This window comes from Streptopelia decaocto, assembly GCF_964273445.1.
Source record: "Streptopelia decaocto genome assembly, chromosome: 25".
NCBI lineage: Eukaryota > Metazoa > Chordata > Aves > Columbiformes > Columbidae > Streptopelia > Streptopelia decaocto.
This window is the reverse complement of record NC_138680.1, coordinates 4,484,051-4,500,309: the sequence shown is the minus strand read 5'-3', so window position 1 is coordinate 4,500,309 and position 16,259 is coordinate 4,484,051. Positions and strand designations below refer to the sequence as shown.

At 53.5% G+C, this 16,259-nt stretch overlaps 2 protein-coding genes across 3 annotated transcripts; both read right to left on the bottom strand.

Moving 5' to 3' along the window:
- Positions 1 to 236: 236 nt before the first annotated feature.
- Positions 237 to 4,683, bottom strand: PLPBP (pyridoxal phosphate binding protein). Its single transcript, XM_082072510.1, has 8 exons — positions 4,544 to 4,683; positions 4,071 to 4,178; positions 3,921 to 3,956; positions 3,285 to 3,360; positions 2,974 to 3,108; positions 2,668 to 2,810; positions 2,173 to 2,271; positions 237 to 1,900 (listed from the first exon to the last, which is right to left on the bottom strand). The coding sequence occupies exons 1-8, from the start codon at positions 4,637 to 4,639 to the stop codon at positions 1,763 to 1,765; spliced, it is 831 nt and encodes a 276-aa protein (XP_081928636.1). The 5' UTR covers positions 4,640 to 4,683; the 3' UTR covers positions 237 to 1,762.
- Positions 4,684 to 5,625: 942 nt separating this feature from the next.
- On the bottom strand, positions 5,626 to 16,011 carry ERLIN2 (ER lipid raft associated 2). 2 transcript variants are annotated; one of them, XM_082072543.1, is made up of 11 exons: positions 15,878 to 16,011; positions 15,697 to 15,778; positions 15,022 to 15,068; positions 14,612 to 14,673; positions 14,060 to 14,185; positions 12,641 to 12,714; positions 12,173 to 12,231; positions 11,065 to 11,156; positions 10,653 to 10,742; positions 9,219 to 9,298; positions 5,626 to 8,247 (listed from the first exon to the last, which is right to left on the bottom strand). In XM_082072543.1, exons 1-11 carry the CDS (start codon positions 15,982 to 15,984, stop codon positions 8,038 to 8,040), a joined length of 1,029 nt encoding a protein of 342 aa, XP_081928669.1. In that variant the 5' UTR covers positions 15,985 to 16,011; the 3' UTR covers positions 5,626 to 8,037. The 2 variants fall into 2 exon arrangements, with proteins under 2 accessions (XP_081928669.1, XP_081928670.1); XM_082072544.1 differs by having other exon boundaries at positions 15,707 to 15,778.
- Positions 16,012 to 16,259: the final 248 nt, after the last annotated feature.

Below are 16,259 nucleotides of genomic sequence, written 5' to 3'. Positions count from 1 at the left end.
GGAGCCGCGGTGCGGGCGCGGGGGAGCAGTGCCGCCCAGAGGGCTCCTCCAGAAACAGCCCAGCACACCGGGTAACCGGGGCTTATACCCTCCTGACCTCGGAAAGCTTCACTCTTTCTGCCACCTCCATTTCAGCGTCTTTCCAACCACCCTCCTCCCTCACAAGTCTCACTCAACGGCAGCTCCAGGTTCAGGAACCACCTTCAGCAACAACTCAGGGCACTTATTCACAACGCTGGAACATAAAAATAACATCTTTATTAGCTTTATAGTTGGCACAGATGGTATTAAAATTCACCACTTTTTATGAATGGACTACGGAGCCGCACATGGCGCAGCCGGGGAGGGCGCCCGGCCCGCGCATCGCGACTACACCATTAGCTATGACAGGTTGGCTTTGCGTTGGCTCTTCATTTACATTCAGCGTTTATAGTCAGAGAGTAAAACCAGCAGCGAGACCGAACCAGACGCACACAGAGAAAAGCCTGGGAAGGATGTTGCTGCCGCCAGCCCGTGTCTCCTCCTCTCAGCGGCACAAAAAAGCCCAAAGATGTGGTTGTAACGCAGGTTACGAGGGACTTGCCGTAGCTGCCGCTGGCCAAACAGCACGTGCCGTGACGCAGGAGCTTCTGCTCACGGCTGAGGAAACGGTACCGCAGCGAGCCGTCCCGTTGTGTCCTCCAGAAGCGAGGGCTGTGCTGGCCTTGCCATATTAGAGCAGCTCTGCCGGGGACACTGGGGTTTTCAGGAACCCAGAACGGGGTGGGATAACAACACCTCACTTTCTGAAGTACTTTTCCCAAAGGGAAACCTCGCTGCAAACCCCGCTGCTGCCCTGTGAGACAGGCGAGTATTGTTGTATTCATCCTCACACAGATGGAGACAGGGTGGCGGGGGCACCACACGCGCAAGCGACCGCCTTGGGAAGCAGCAGAAGCTGGTGGTGGAACGAGGACCCCGTGGAAAAGCCCCAATCTGAACAAAAAGAACTTAGAGCATCAAGAACTACTACATAGGATGAAAATAACTCCTGACAACAGTTCACAAGAGGGGAAGGGGAGGTTGACAACATCCCAGAAGACCTGAGCAGACACGGAACCAACGGGAAAAGTTGGCGGTGTCAGCCTGAAAAGAACAAGTACCGACTCCAGCCCCAAAGTCTCTCCCCGGCGTGTGACCTGCATCCAAACTGCTGGCAACTGCTCTCCTGCTCCATCCTCCCGGGCTTGTCCGTCCGCTGTTCGAACGCTGGAGTCCCTCCGGAGTCACAGCACACCCCTGTCACAGCTCCCGTGTCAGCATCCCTCACCAGTGACCCCTCTGGGCAAACCTTTTATTTGGGGAAACATTTATAGGTCTCTGGCAATATTATAACTTGTTTAATGAAGAATTTAGTCCTCAGCAAGAACACAATCACCAACACTGCTGCAGATACCTCTTGCTGATTAGCAGCTCCATCCTGACAAATATCTAGTTTGTTCAGCTTCGTTATCCAAAGTCACTGTTCTTAATGACCCTGAAGGAGCCAAGATACTACAGTCTCTTTCAACCACAAATTTTCTTACCATTGGTTGGTTATTAAAATGTCCAGTTTCTAGGGGTGCTCTATAATCACAACAAATTATGAGACATTTCTGGCCTCTGTTCTGTCACGAGGAATTTCCCCTCAGCGTCCCGGTGGGGTGCGGACACGGAGGGAGGTGAGGATGCATAGTGAGCTTTCCCATCAGCCGTCCTCTGGCGAGGCCACTGTTTTCTGCACCTAATGCCCCTGCGCTGCCGTGGTCTCCGTTTTGCCTTTAGTTTCAGCAGGGGCTTTGCCCCCGGCGGCTTTGTTTGAATAATCTCGCTCTCCAAAAATTGTGCTTCCGATCCTGACGTTGGTGGATCCAACCTCTATCTGCAGAGAGACAGAGCAGAGGAGCTGAGCCACTCGCCACGTGGCAGGACGGTTCCCCACGCCCTCGCCACCCGCAGCTCCAGCTCGGCTCCGTTTTGGTGCCCAGAACTCCACCCCTGGCCCAGGAGAGCTGTTTGTCACAGAACAGCACCATCAGCCTCCACGGGGAGCCCCACGAGGCCCACGTGGACAACGCCTGGGCTGGAGTTCGGGGTGCCCTCTGCTGGCGCCGGTACGTTTGGTTCCCAGTGGCAGAGGGAATCCGGACTCACCGCATGCTGGAAGTCTGTGGACATGCCCATGCTCAGCTCCACCTTCTCCAAGGGGAGATTCAGCTTTTCACACACCTCCTGCCGCAGGGACAGCAGCATCTACAAGGGAGGAGGGAAGACAAGAGGATCACACCCCCGACAGCCACGCCGGCTCAGCTGCAGGGTCTCACAGGTCCTGATTCCCGCTTTGCCTTGAAGGCTCCTTCACACGCAACAGGAGATCCCCACACCTCCCACCGAAGCTTGTTCTGCAGCACCATAACAGCACCTGGGGATTTCCTGTTACAGGCTGCACTACTGACAACACACCTGCTTAAAAGTCTACACACCTTCCGAAGACACTCAGCTGTCACACCAGCGTGACAGAGGAGGAACACAGACGCGGCTCCTCCGCCGGGTGCAGCCCCGCGCGCGCCGTGCACAGGGCAAGCCTGACCAAACCTCCTCTGCACGCACCACCAGAGGATTTTTCCATTTTCTTCCGGAAAATCTTACCTGGAAGTCAGGATTTGGGCCCTTGCTGAGGTCATGCCCAACGCTGCCGATCGTCATCAGCCCCACGAATTCCAGGCTCGGACATTTGCTGATGACGTGCTCCACGGCAGCCGCGGTGTCTGCGGGAGGAAGGCCGTGCTTACCTGCCAAAAACCAGGGAGATTTGTGCCACGCTCTGCCAGAGACCTCCCCGCGCTCACCCCAGCTTAGAGAAATGCTTAAGAGCGCAAAGCAACCCATCCTGTTCAGGTTGTTTCTGTCAAGTCAGCAGGGAAAACCTGCGTACCATCAGAAAAAGCCACTTACTGTCTTCTCCGCTCGTGTTCACTTGCACCATGACCTTCAGCCTCTGAGACGACCCTTTTTTCTGCCACGAGCTGTTGACTCTGTCTGCCAGTTTCACTGAATCCACCGTTTCCAGCATGAACAGGTTGGGGACAGCTGGGGAGAAACCACAGGCTGGGGACAATTCTCTGGCACAGAACATTTTGTACCTACAACTCTGCTCGTTCACAGAGATGGGCACTGGTGAATTAATATACATGAGGCTGTTGTTATTTAACGCTGGAAGACTATTGCCCCCAGGGTCACTGCACATACAATTAAATGGAGTTTACCGATCAACTTGTTGACATTATTTTTCTGCAGATGGCCAATAAAATGCCACTTAATCTCCGGACAAGACGACAGAATCTGAAAGCAGAGAGGATCAGTCAGGTTTGAACGACAATTCCCTCTTCCCCCACACGGCATTTAGTCTCAGTTTGCCCACAAACACCACACCAGACCCCCAATCTTCCTGTGTTCACCCTGCGAGGCACAGCGCAGGCCGTGCCTGTGGTGTGTGCTGAGACTGCTTCAGTCTGCAGAGGAACACAACGTGACAAGGTGAACGGGGAAGGCAAAGCTCTTTTGTAACTGAACAGTCATAAAATGACATTTTCCCCAAACTGAGTGTTACCATTTTTTTAAAAATGAGGACTGATGTTTCTTACAGCGGAAAAGACAAAAGGTAAAGCGCTGTTCAGATAAATACTTTATGACTAAGGCACACGTGTTCACAGAATCCTCTGGAGCCAGCAAGGTGAGGAGGGGGAATGGGCAGAGAGCTAAGAATAACCCCACCATTCATCTGAAAAGACAAGGATCGGCCTCTGTCACCAATTCCATAACAAAGACCAGGACTTCTGCTGAACAGCTCCCAGGACACAGCTACACAAGGAGACAGAATATATAAGGGACTCTGTACTTACTCTGGAGTCTGACGCCTTTTCTAGCAGCTCCTGAACCTAGAATTCAAGGAAATCTCTTGTTACGACCACACCAGACGTGTCTGCGCCCGAGAACGGTGTCTCTGGGACCAGCATCCCCGGAGGACGCGGGGCCGGGGCGGCACCACTCACGTAGTTCTCGCCGAAGCTGCGCTGCCCGTGGCTGTAGGCGTCCAGCACCATCTCCGCCGGCTTCGTCTTGCTGACGGCCACCAGCCGCGGCGGCACCGCCGGGAGCCCCTGCGGAGGCACCGGGCTGAGGGGACACCGGGGGAGGCTCCACGCTGCCCCGTGTCCGCAGCGCCCAGCCCGGGGCTGCCGTGCGAGGGGGTTCGACGGGGATGGGGTCCCGGCCCCGGCTTTAACAGGGGAGGCCTGTCTCTAAGGACTGTGACAGGGTCCTGTCTCCATCGCTGGGGGAACAGACAGGCGGCTCCGTGGCGGGCCCGTGGGGCTGTTTCCATGGTGACGGGGCTGTTCCCATGGTGACTGCGGACCTGCCGCCATGGCGGAGCGGGCCTACCCCGGCCGGGTGAAGTGCTCCGTCCGTCCCCCCCGCCCCGCGACCCCGGGCCCCCTCTGCGCCCCGGCCCCGCCGCCCTCACCTGCGGCCTCCGCGCTGCCGCCTGCTGCACCTGCTCGGTGACGGCCCGCAGCGCCGCGGCCACCCCGTCCCCGGCGGCCATGCCCGCTCTCCACATCCCCGCCCCGCCGCTTCCGCCACACACGCACGCACGCGCGCGCGCTGCCTCTCCCCCATGCCCCGCGGCCAATGGCATCGCTCCGCCGCGCTCCACCCACCAATGGCAGGGGAGGGGCGGAGCCCGGGGCGCCGGCGCCATGGTGGGAAGGTCGGCGGCCGCCATGGCGGTGGGCGCGGAGGGCAGCGCGGGGAGCGGGGCGAACCCCGATCCCCGGGCGGCTCGGGCCGGCCCCGCGGGGCGAACCCCGATCCCCGGGCGGCTCGGACCGGCCCCGCGGGGCCGGTCCGAGCCGCCCGGGGATCGGGGTTCGCCCCGCGGGGCCCCCGTGGCCGAGGCCGCGCCGGGGCTGCCTGTGCGGGCACGCCGCCCTTCCCGCGCAGCACTCGCACTTTTCCCGCGTTTTGACCCAAATCGGTGACAAAGCCCATCACACCGACACCGCAGAACTCGTGACCCGCACACCTTGTGCCCTGCAGGAAAACACATCCCAAAACCAAAACACCCACAGCGCACCCTCAAAAAACTGCATTCTTCCCCCCTGCTCGAAGCGCGGTCTCCCCAGGGTGCAAATTTCAATTATAATTTCAGAATAAAAGCTCAGGTGCCGCCGGACAAGGCTGCTCTGTGTCCGGCCGGGCGGGCAGCGCCAGCTGCAACGCATTAACCGGAATATTTGTCTCAATGTGCAGAACTCGCCCTCTCCTCCCCGTATTCCGAGCAACGATGGTATTTACACAGCTGTTCAAAAACAAGCAGAAGGCTCCGGCCCTTCGCTAAAACACGACAATGATTTTCTGCAAACTTTACCAAATCCTTGATGTTTGCACTGAAGTCTTAATACCGTGGTTTTTTTCACCAATCTCACGAGCAAAACGAGGCAAAAAGACGCTTGTGGTGTTCCCGGGCTGGACCCTCTGCCCCTCATCTGCTCCCCACCCTCCTACCCGAAAAATCCTCGTTATGCACGCAAAAAAAGACCGGTATTAAAATTGAAGGCCATTTTATTGTCATAGCAAATACCAAAATAAAAAGGCTTCGAGTTCAATGGGTAAGGAGATCAAGGGCTGCACTGGTGAAGCGTCACCGCGCTCCGCCGGCGGCTCTCGGGTACCAGCGGTGCCACTAACCCGCGTTTCCTTTGTTACACAGAGTGGGTTTAAAACTCAGATCTGCCTCTCAAGATCTCAGGTTATAGAAATTAGGACAAACCTACACAGAGATAGACGGAATACAGATTTACATGTAGTGACGGATCTAGTCTGGAAAATTAAGGGAGTTATAATGAAGAAAGCCAAGTCAAATGCATCAATGGATTTGGGCTTGTGAAGACTGGCATGGTTTCAACTTTGTTTTTGCCTTTTTTTACTCTTATTACAATTTAAATTACAAGAATACTTTAGCAGTAATGTTTTCAATTTAAAAAAGCATTAAGACCTATTTTTTCCAAACTATTGTCTTACCATGAAGTCATACAAAAACATACTTTATAATACCACTTTGGCTTATCTGGGTCTTTTCATTAGTGAAAATGCTGGCATAAAAAGCAGAGTTTAGTTACTAATGGAAATCTCTAACATGAACGTAGACCAACCCCAATGAGATCATCCTCAAAGGCTGAGGTTCTGTTACCTCATTCCTACATTTCTGCTAATCCCTGTTCATAATCTTCCTGCAGAGACCTATTTATAAAAGTTGGGAATATTACAGCCTACCTAGTGATGCATTTTTCTGCCCGCTGTGTTGTCTAATAGGTCTGGAGAGGGAACTTCCCTTAGCTCCTATTTTCCAGCAAATAGAAAGACGTAGGAGATGGGACTTTTCTCCAGCAGAAACTGATGCTTATCTTTCATTTTGCATTTTCAAGTCACTTTCCTAACAGGGAAAAGAAAACTCAAGTAAAAACACTGGAACCAGCAGCTGTAATTCATCAGATTTCTATCTTAGTGTGATCGCCTTATGGAAAACATTAATGCACATTTAAAACACTGAGGAGTGAAACCAAGGGTCGTAGGCAGCAAGCGTTTGGGGCACAAGATTGTAAATGCAATAAATAGGCTGGTCTCTGACAACTAAGTCAGCACTTACACTCCTTTATCTCCTGTTACCATGTTGGCCGCAAATTATAACAGCAATTAATAAACAGGCTCTCCTGCCAAGTGGCAGATGGATTGGCGAGAGAAAAAACCAAGTTCTCTCTAGGCCTGAACTTTTGTCTCTAACACCCCTTCAAGCTTCGCATGTGCGTCAAACAAAACCTTATTACCTCTCTGCATCTGGTCTGTGAAGAATTAATCAGTTTTCTGAAATGAAAGGTACATTATGTTCTGGGCGAAAAAGGAAAAGTTATCTTTGGACAGCCCAGAGGTTCTTTTGTTGACTCTGACTTCTCAGTAGGAAGTTTCGTGTCCTTTGCTACCAGGAAATCGTCCTCTCACAAGGTCTATTCAGAAAAAAAACACCAAACAGAATCGAAAACCCCAAACCAAAACCAACTGTGACTCGGTTCCATTCATTTCAGTTCACCTGAACATCCTCTTTCTAGTAAGACACTATCAACACTGAAATCCAGTTGGTCTTGCAGAGGCAGAAAACGTCCTGTAACGACCACGGGCTGGTCATTCACACAGACACTGACCAATAAGGCTTTTTGCAAAGTCAGGGTCCCCGAGACAAAAATGCTTTTCTCCCTTGTTGTTCTGACTATGACGACTGTGACAATATCACGCTTGCAGTCTGGTTTTGCCAAAAACCAAGCCCAGTTATCCACCAGCACGCCTGCACCCAAACTGCTGGCAAAAGCCTCGGAACACCGACTCCCCTTTGCCCTCCCCAAATACAGCCAACAGAAACCAAACCAGCATTAAGATGCAGAAAATGAAGTTTGGGCCCCCCGCGTGACACCCGGTCTGAGGCTCCGTGCCCCGCGCAGGACCAGGTCCGGGCCTTCGCAGACACGCCAGGGTCAAAATCCAGCACCTTTGTTTAAAAAGGGGGTTGAAATAAAGTACTCGAAATTGCCAGCAAGAAAAAAAAGTAGCAGCAATTCCCCTCCCTCCAAACCGCAACATTTCTTCACTTCCAACTGCTACGAACCACCTCAACCCAAAATTAAGAAAGCACCCATGTAAGCTGGCTGCAGAACACTCCATCTGCCGCTCCGGAATGACTGGGTCTGCATGTCCAAGAGCAGGGAGAGGTGCATCTGGGACATACCTGGAGATGGCTGCCTGGAAATTACCAGAAAAACACCCCATCAATACCTAAGTCTTTGCGTCTAATTGTCATACAAAAGACTGAAAGGATTAAATCAGATCCATCTCTTTCAATAAAGAGGGAAAACAAAAACAAACTTCCCAGTTCATGTTTCTTTTGATATAAAACGGATAGAAATCTTTTCAGTTGACGTTATGAAGTAGTTTTGTGTCCTCGCTGGCTCCTGCCCCATCCTCTTCTCGGATCCCTTCTGCCAGTCCCTCTGCAAATTTGGTCTGGCTTCCCGCATAGTCCATGAACATGTTGGGAATATCTTTGCCAAAATAGATCTTGCTGTTCGCCGCGATAGCCTTGTATTTCATCAGCTGCAAGTACTCGGGAGTTAACTTCAGCTGCACAAGAAGAAAACGGATCAGCAACAGCTCAGATTCAGGCAAAAGCAAATTTCATGAGCGTACAAGGCATCTGCTTTTCCGCCCCAGCAGCAGGCATGCTCACCCTGCCCCTGGCAGGGAGCCGGCGTGCCCAGAAGAAGGCTCTCTTTCATCGGGTAAGGAACGCTCTAAATCCCGGTGACTAAATGGCAAAATGAGAAAGTGATGGAAGCAGCTGGGGAATGTGGAGCCCAAACACAGCCGAGATGGGGATGCTGGAAAGCACATCACTCACTGAAAGCCCTCACAGTGCAAGCGGCTGCACAGAAAAACACAACGGGCTTTTCCCAGAGGCAGATGGACGAGTCTGTTCCGGAGAGCAGAGCTCATCTGTTCAAGATAATGACATTATAACAGAGGGCAGAATAACCGCCACAAAACTTCTGCACAAACACCCCAGCCCTCTGTCTGTTCTCACTGACCCTTACAAGACAGAGAGTCTTCCTGCTGGGTCTTTTGGTGCTGGATCAGCTCTGTTTGCTCTTCACCTGAGCACTCGCTTGCTCCAGGCCTGCCTGTCTCTGCAGAGATCTCCCTGCTCGGACTGCTCGCCAGCTGGCAGCTCGGCGCGGATCGACATTTCCGATCACAGCAGCGCAAAAGGGCAGCACCGAGACCCATATCCTATCTACAGAGGGAGCCACAGCCCCACGAGCAGCCAGCAGAGCCGGCCCCAGAGATGACCAGACATTTATCTTGATGTAAATTTATCTGCCCGGAGAAGAAAATGAATCCGCTAATAAGGATCTGGTTGTTGCAGTCTCAACGACAACTTCTCTGAGAGGAGGTGGCTTTGTTTTGTTTTTTTACTTAAACAATGGGACCCAACAAACAAACGATAACCACAGACTGCTCTTTCGCTGAGTATTTCTGCACAGCTGGATGTCAGGAGCCCTGTGTCCAGGCCCAGCGTAAGGAAATGACAATACCTTGTTAGCCTCGGCTATTTTCATAGCAGTGTAGCATTCAGCATCCGCTCTGGCCTTCTCTCTTGCAAGAAATGCAGCATCTGGAAGAAAACACATGCTCTCAGATTCAGATTTCTATTTCCAGCCATTTGCAGCTGGGAAGTTTTAGAAGCGGCCAGTGCCACATCTAAACCGTACGGGATACGAGGGGAAGAGGGAACAAAACGGGACACCCAGAAATGGGACACCCAGAAACGGGACCTCAATCCACATCCACAGGCCTGCAGGACAACAGTATTCAATAAGTAAAGCGCAGCTGCAGCCAGAGACCTCAAAGCTTTGTACAAACACCAGGTTCTCATTACTCCGTCACGCAGGCTGAGCGCGCTCTTTCTTCTCCAGCCAGTGCCGCTAACCCCCGCGCTCACAACGCAGCGACTGCTCCGCCGCAGCGCGGTATTTACCCACAGCTCCGAGCACGGCACAGGCTGCTCTGCACATGAACGTGAATCCCATTCCCCAGATGGGATTTTCTCTGCGATCCTGAGGTTTTTCTGGCACGCAGAGGCAGGCGGTTTTAACCTTTGCAAGCTCTGCCCTTTGGACAGATGTTGGAGAGCTGTTTCTCTGCAATATCAACAGTTGCGCAAAGTCTGATCCTGACACACACGGAAATTCCCGACTCCTTGCAGAGACATTTAAGGAAAGAAACACTTCCCCTTTACTGCACCCTTTTTTTCTCCTCTGACTGTTTGTCTGTCCAGTGATAATGACGTGGTATCAGGCCACCACGCTGAGGCTCAGATGAGTTTAATCTGGCTGGCTCGATGTGGTCTCTCAACATTATCTCTGGGACAGGGAGACACACGATTGCAACACGTGCCAGAGAGTTGCACAGCTGGATAAACCACTTGTTTACCTGTACCAGCAGGGAGCCCTGTGAGCTGCGACACTCAATCATGTCAGCGATGGCATGGGTTGGCCTGAAACCTCCTCTCTTTTGGCTAAAAAGAGTGGTCCCAGTCAGAGCCACCAGAAAGGATGAAGGAAACAGCACAGAGCTGAAGGCCTGACAGCCAGTGACACACATTTATAAGAAATAACCTTTTAGGATGACACCAGCTTTGTCATTACCCAAGTATCCTGAATGCCTTTGACCATCCTGACTGATCTGCTCCCTGAAAACTCCACTGCAAAACAGGCTGTGAAATGGTGGGAGAATCCAAGTATTCAGACACATTTATTCAGACCTGCAGTGCGGTACGTAAGGTACCGCATATATGGGCTAAATGGAAAGACTTCAGACCAGGAACTTCATCCCTGTGTCAACCTGGATGGAAGGACACAGCCAGTACACACGTGCCAAGAACTACTGAACTCCACAGTGAACTGCTTCAGGATCTTCAGATAAAATTTGACACAGAACATTTACTTATTGGGAAGCTCACTACTCACCTTCAATCTCCGAAATTCGCTTCTCCGTCTCCTTTTCCATCACTTTCTGTCCATACGTTATTTCAGCAACTTGTGCAATTTTTTCTGCCTCTAAAATGAAAAAGAACACACCCACGTTGTCACCATGCAGTGTTCCTAACGCCAGGAGCAGCTTCGCCCATTGAAGTCCTCACCACCCCCTTGTGGTGGAAATAAATTGTGGGAAGTATTTCCAGCCTTGGAAGCTGCTAGTCTACGGTTGTGGGCAAAGCTGGGACCCACCTGAACAACTCTGGAGTTTCTCTGCAAGCTTCAGACCAGCAGTAGATGCAGCAGAGACCCCCAGCAGTGACCCAGGTACACCCCTCCCTGCTGTCTGCGATTTTTGTCACCCACCCCCCCAGTCACTGCCCTGGAGCGAAGCTGTACAGACCGATGAGGGCTTTCTTCCTTTCTGTCTCCGCTTCCTTCTCCACCACCTTCTGCTTCTGCGCTGCGATCAGCAGCTTCGTCTTCTCGCTCTCCCTGGTGAGGCAGAAGGGGCAGTTACAAGCCAGCTCACTGCAGTGTGGTCAACCACATCTCCAGGACGAGCGCCCGCTCGGTCCCTGCAGCTCGCGCTCACAGACCACGCATGTCTGAACGTTTTTTGGGCCACTGCTAATGAGGAAATTACTGAAATAAAGTAAGAAATTAAAATCCTATAAAAGCCCCTCCAGCCACACAAACATCTCTGTGCATTCTACATGCTAAGGCCCTTTCCTATCTTACTGTTTTGTGCATACACAAGGAAGTTTTTAAAGTGTGTCTATGAATGAAAAACTCTGCTGCCAGCCAGGGAAGAGAGATTAGAGTGAAGAACAAGTGTCTCTCGACACACACCCTGCTGTACTCCTGGCAGCAGGTGCCAGGCTGTTTTGGGATTCTGCCTGCCACAACCACACCGCACAAGTCACCCCGACACCAGAGGGTCAGGTGAAACGCGAGGGAAGGAAAATGGACAGGAGGGATTTTATTCTGGCCTGTGCAGGCTCTGCTGGCGGAGTGCTCAGAGAACATAAGCATTTCTGAACGAGCCAGCGCAAGAGAAGGCAGCTGGCCCGGAGCATTGAAAAGGGATCAGGATGTCAAGTGCTACTAAAGAAAAGTTGTTTCAAAGCTTTGCGAGTCCTCAGCCTGTTGAATCAACAGTTCCTCCATCCCAGTCAAACAAGAGGATTAGTGGGGGAATCCGTCCACCTGCCACTCACTCACACGCTCCGGGAGGCCCCTCTAAAACAGGACCAGTGTCAAGAGGAAGGAACCCCTGGGCAAATAACTTCTGTGCTCGAGTGTTCCAAATAGAGAGATACCTCCTAGCTCGGCGGTGACCTGCCAGGCTGTCACAGCGACAGACACGCGCTGGTGTGACGCAGCCTCAGCAGCGCGAGGCCGAGGGGCCTGGCAGAGGCCACCGCGATCGCCGCGCGCCGTGAAAACACATTAATCTGGATGAGCGGTTCTTTTTTGGTAACACAAAGGTGCAAGTCTCAGGCACTTACATGAGCTCATAATTCCTCCGGATTGTTTCAGGGATGTTTGGCTTTGTAACTCGAACTGCCTGGAAAGAGAGAGCGAAGAAAACATGGGCGAGCAGCCAACTATCAAAAGCCAAAAGGCCCCCGAGGCTGCAGAGGACGGGGGGGCGAACGCTCGGGGCGTGCTCTGCCACACAAAGTGTTCACACGCTGCAGAAACTGAGCGGGTCCAGCCTCCCAGAGCAAAAGCAGCACTGGGTGATCTCCTGAGTGCCAGGAGATGATGACCTGGGTAAACCGGTACCCAGAATAACACAAAAAACATCCAACCAAAGCTAAGAGGGGATGGAAAGGATACTGTTCTCATTCCTCATGTTAAACAAAGTCTGTATTATAAAGCAATTTTCTACAAATGTTTCACAGCTTCCCGTATCCTTGTAGCCTTTACCCCTCCTTACGATCTGCACCTCGGAGATCTCAAAGCAGAATTACCTGTATAATTAATCCAGGGGCCATCGTAGTCAGGTCTTGCTGCAAGGCCAGTTTAAGGTTTTCATCAATCTGATCTGATTGGGGAAAAAAAGCAGAAGGTAACTGAAAGGCCACAAGGCAGTTTGCTGTCAACACGTGCAGAATTAGCTGAGTAGCTCAGATTACTTATTCCTGGAAAGTAAGTACAAATGAAGTTTGATGTGGAAGTGCTGGGCTGAGGAAAGCCATCCCGACCCCAAGGCCGCTTCCCGCCTCCTCAGCACCGCCCAGCCACAAACACCGGCCAAACCGCACGAACATGGCACAAAAAACCTAATTCTTTCTAGTTTCCCATAACCTGCACTTTGGAATCTTTCTGAGCCAAAAGTAGCTTTTTTACAATAAAGAATCTGCGCTCTAACCCACTACCCCATTGACATCTTCCCAACTAGATCCTAGAGTAACGTGGTCCCGCTAAATTGTGACTTATTGGGAATTGCATCTGTGCCAGCAGGAGACAAAGCAAATGGAAAGGTGGGAATGTGAAATGGCTGCATTAGTTATTTTAATAGCCTGCAAAGAAACCCAGAAACATCGCTCCTCTGTGTCTGGCTTGCTGGATAACAGTCACTCCAGCACAGCTAAGGAATTTCAGAAGAAGCCCTGCCTCGGTGCAAAGCTCAAAGGACAGCACTGTTTCCAGCTGGGGCCTGCTGAGAAGTGCAAAGGGAAAATAAAAATGTAATGGCCTTGAAAGCGATCACATCGCACTCCTTGGTTATTTGCTTTGGTCCCGGTTTCGCCATCTGGAAGGCGCAGTTCAGCCAGGAGCTCAGGAAACAGCCGTTATCAGTTTCCTGCACCTGCTCGCAGCTGCGGGGGCACAGAACGACCCCCGGCGGCTTGGGACGCCGGAGCTCCCGCGCCAGAAAACATCCCGCTCGCACAAAGGCTTCCAAAGTCCGTCCTGTGCAAATCAGCGGCTTTGAGTCCGTTTCCAGCCGTTGTCGTCAGCAGCTGCCGACATCTGGAGGCTCAATCGGCAGAGCTCGCGCAGGAGCTGCCAGGACCCAAACCCCGCTCTGTGCCTCGTGTGGGGGCCTGTCAGACAGCAGAGAGCCGGGTTTCCAGGAAATTCCGGTTTGAACAGAGAACAGCAGTTTGCAAACACTCTGGGCTCTCTCAAGCACAAATTCTGTCCATTTGGGGTCAGAAACCTGTCACAGCAACACTTTTTGTAACAGCAGAGAGCACAAGACTGGCTCTTCCATCTCTGGCAAACCGCGCGACCGATTCAACAAGCGCCATTTGCTAAACGCACAAAGAACGCCGCAGAATTCCCACTCCCTCCTTCCCTGAAGCCCCACTGGCAGGTTTGCGGTTCGGTGCTTTTTTGTTATGGAAGCACTCAGCACCAAAAGATACCAAGGAGCAGCTCACCGAACAGCTCGATGTAGACCTCCTGCAGCGTGTGGACACTGCAGAACTGGTTCAGCTCGTGGTGGATCTTGTTGAAGATGAGAGCTTTGTCGTAGTCAGCGGTGTAGTTCTTCACTATGTCGTACACTGCAAACGAAGAGAGCGGCGTTAACGGCCAGAGGATGTTGCGGGCTGGGCCGAGCGCTTGCATTTTATTTATTGCTAGTATTACACAGCACCCTACCTGATATTATATTGTGTGTGTTATAAACAGAAAGACATCTAACAAACAACTGCAGGACACCTAATAACTGCAGGGCTGTCATACCACACTTGTAACCAACAGGACACTAAAAATGAAAGAATTTGGGCAAAAGGCTGCACAGGTCACTCTCCCTGCGGCTCGAGGCAGCAGTTCTGCTGGCAGCCGCCCTGTCTGCTCCCCCTCTCGCGCCTCGTTAGTCGGATCAGGGGAACACTCCAAGTACAGCAACATGGAGCTACCCGCAGCCCCGCCAGCTCAGCTCGCAGGGGCACAACCAGCTCCGGGTGGGTCGCGGGGGAAGAACTCACCTGCGCTCTGGATGAGGAAATTCACCACCTCGATCCTGTCGAAATAAATCATCACTCCTCCACTACAAGAGGAAGAAAAAGGAAAAGCTAAGGATGAGGTTTGCGGGAGGCCCAGCGATCTGCAGCTCCGAGCGGAGGATTCTCCCCTCCAGCAACCAAAGATCAGATTACGAAACGTGGGCCCAGGTCGGAGGAGTCAGCGCAGCCCCCAGGGATGGCTGCACACAAACCACCCCAGCAGGACGTGTCAGACAGACGGACAGACACCCATCACCCCGTTCAGACAGACTCCCGTGAAAGCAAACCTACGGGCTTAAAGCAGCTGGAGCAAACAGTGGAGGAAAGAGAGAGGATTGAAAGGTTTCTAGCAAAAATGAAGGCCTGTGAGGGGTAATGGCTGAACATCTCACCTGGTACCACAAGGAACATTTTTCACCTCATCCGTCTGCAGCGTGGTCTGAAGGGAGATTTAAGAAAAGAGGCTTAGAGGACAGGCTTTTCCTTGCACAAAGCCTGCTTGCTGATAAGCACCTACAGCAGCCGCAGGTTTCTGCCCACATCTGCCCTTTGCAGCCCGCGGGGAAACCACCGAAAGCTGGAGCCAGACCTGTTCCCCGGGTCCCTCCCCAGCGGGACAGTCCTGAGAGCCGCCCCACCACAGAATCATAGAATGTCAGGGGTTGGAGGGCCCTGGAAAGCTCATCCAGTGCAATCCCCCCGTGGAGCAGGAACACCCAGATGAGGTTACACAGGAAGGTGTCCAGGCGGGTTGGAATGTCTGCACAGAAGGAGACTCCACAACCCCCCTGGACTCTCTGCAGCAGTTCCCTGTCCTGCTGGAACTGAGGGGCCACAGCTGGACACAAGATTCCAGGTGTGGTCTCCCCAGGGCAGAGCAGAGGGGCAGGAGAACCTCTCTGACCTACTGACCACCCCCTTCTAACCCACCCCAGGTCCCATTGGCTTCCTGGCCACAAGGGCCCCGTGCTGGCTCACGGTCACCCTGCTGTCCCCAGGTCCCTTTCCCTGCACCGCTCGCTCCGCCGCCGGGACCAACCCCGCCCGACCCCCCGGCCCAGCAGCACCTGCACTGACTTGTAGGACGTGATGAAGGGCAGCATGAGGTGGAAGCCGGGCCCGCTGGTGGAGGTCAGCAACGCGCCGCCGCTGCGGAGGAACGACACACGGAGCGCCGTGAGAGGCGGCCCGGCCCCGCAGGGCCCGGGGCCGGCCCGCCCGCCCGGGGAGCCCCGGGCCCCGCCTCACCGGTAGTAGACGCCGATGTGCCCCTCCTCGATCTTGTGGATGGCCGAGAGGAAGGCGGCGGCGAGGAAGCTGAGGGACAGCGCGGCGATGGCGCCCAGCTGGGCCATGCCCGCGGCTCGGCCCGCTCCGCCGCCCGGCGCCGCGCTGACGTCATCACCGCGCGACCGCGCCTCCCGCCGCCTCAGCGCCCGCCAGGGGGCGGTGGAGGCGCGGGAACAGCGGCTCCGAGGGTTCGAGACCCGCCCGCGCCGGTGCCGATCGCCCCGCAGGGCTGGGGGCTGAGCACCCCAAATTTCGGGGTCTCCGCTCTGAGAAATGGGGAAGGCGGCGTGGCGGGGGAATACACCGGGCCCTGTGGAGGCTTTGCAGAACCCACAGAAGG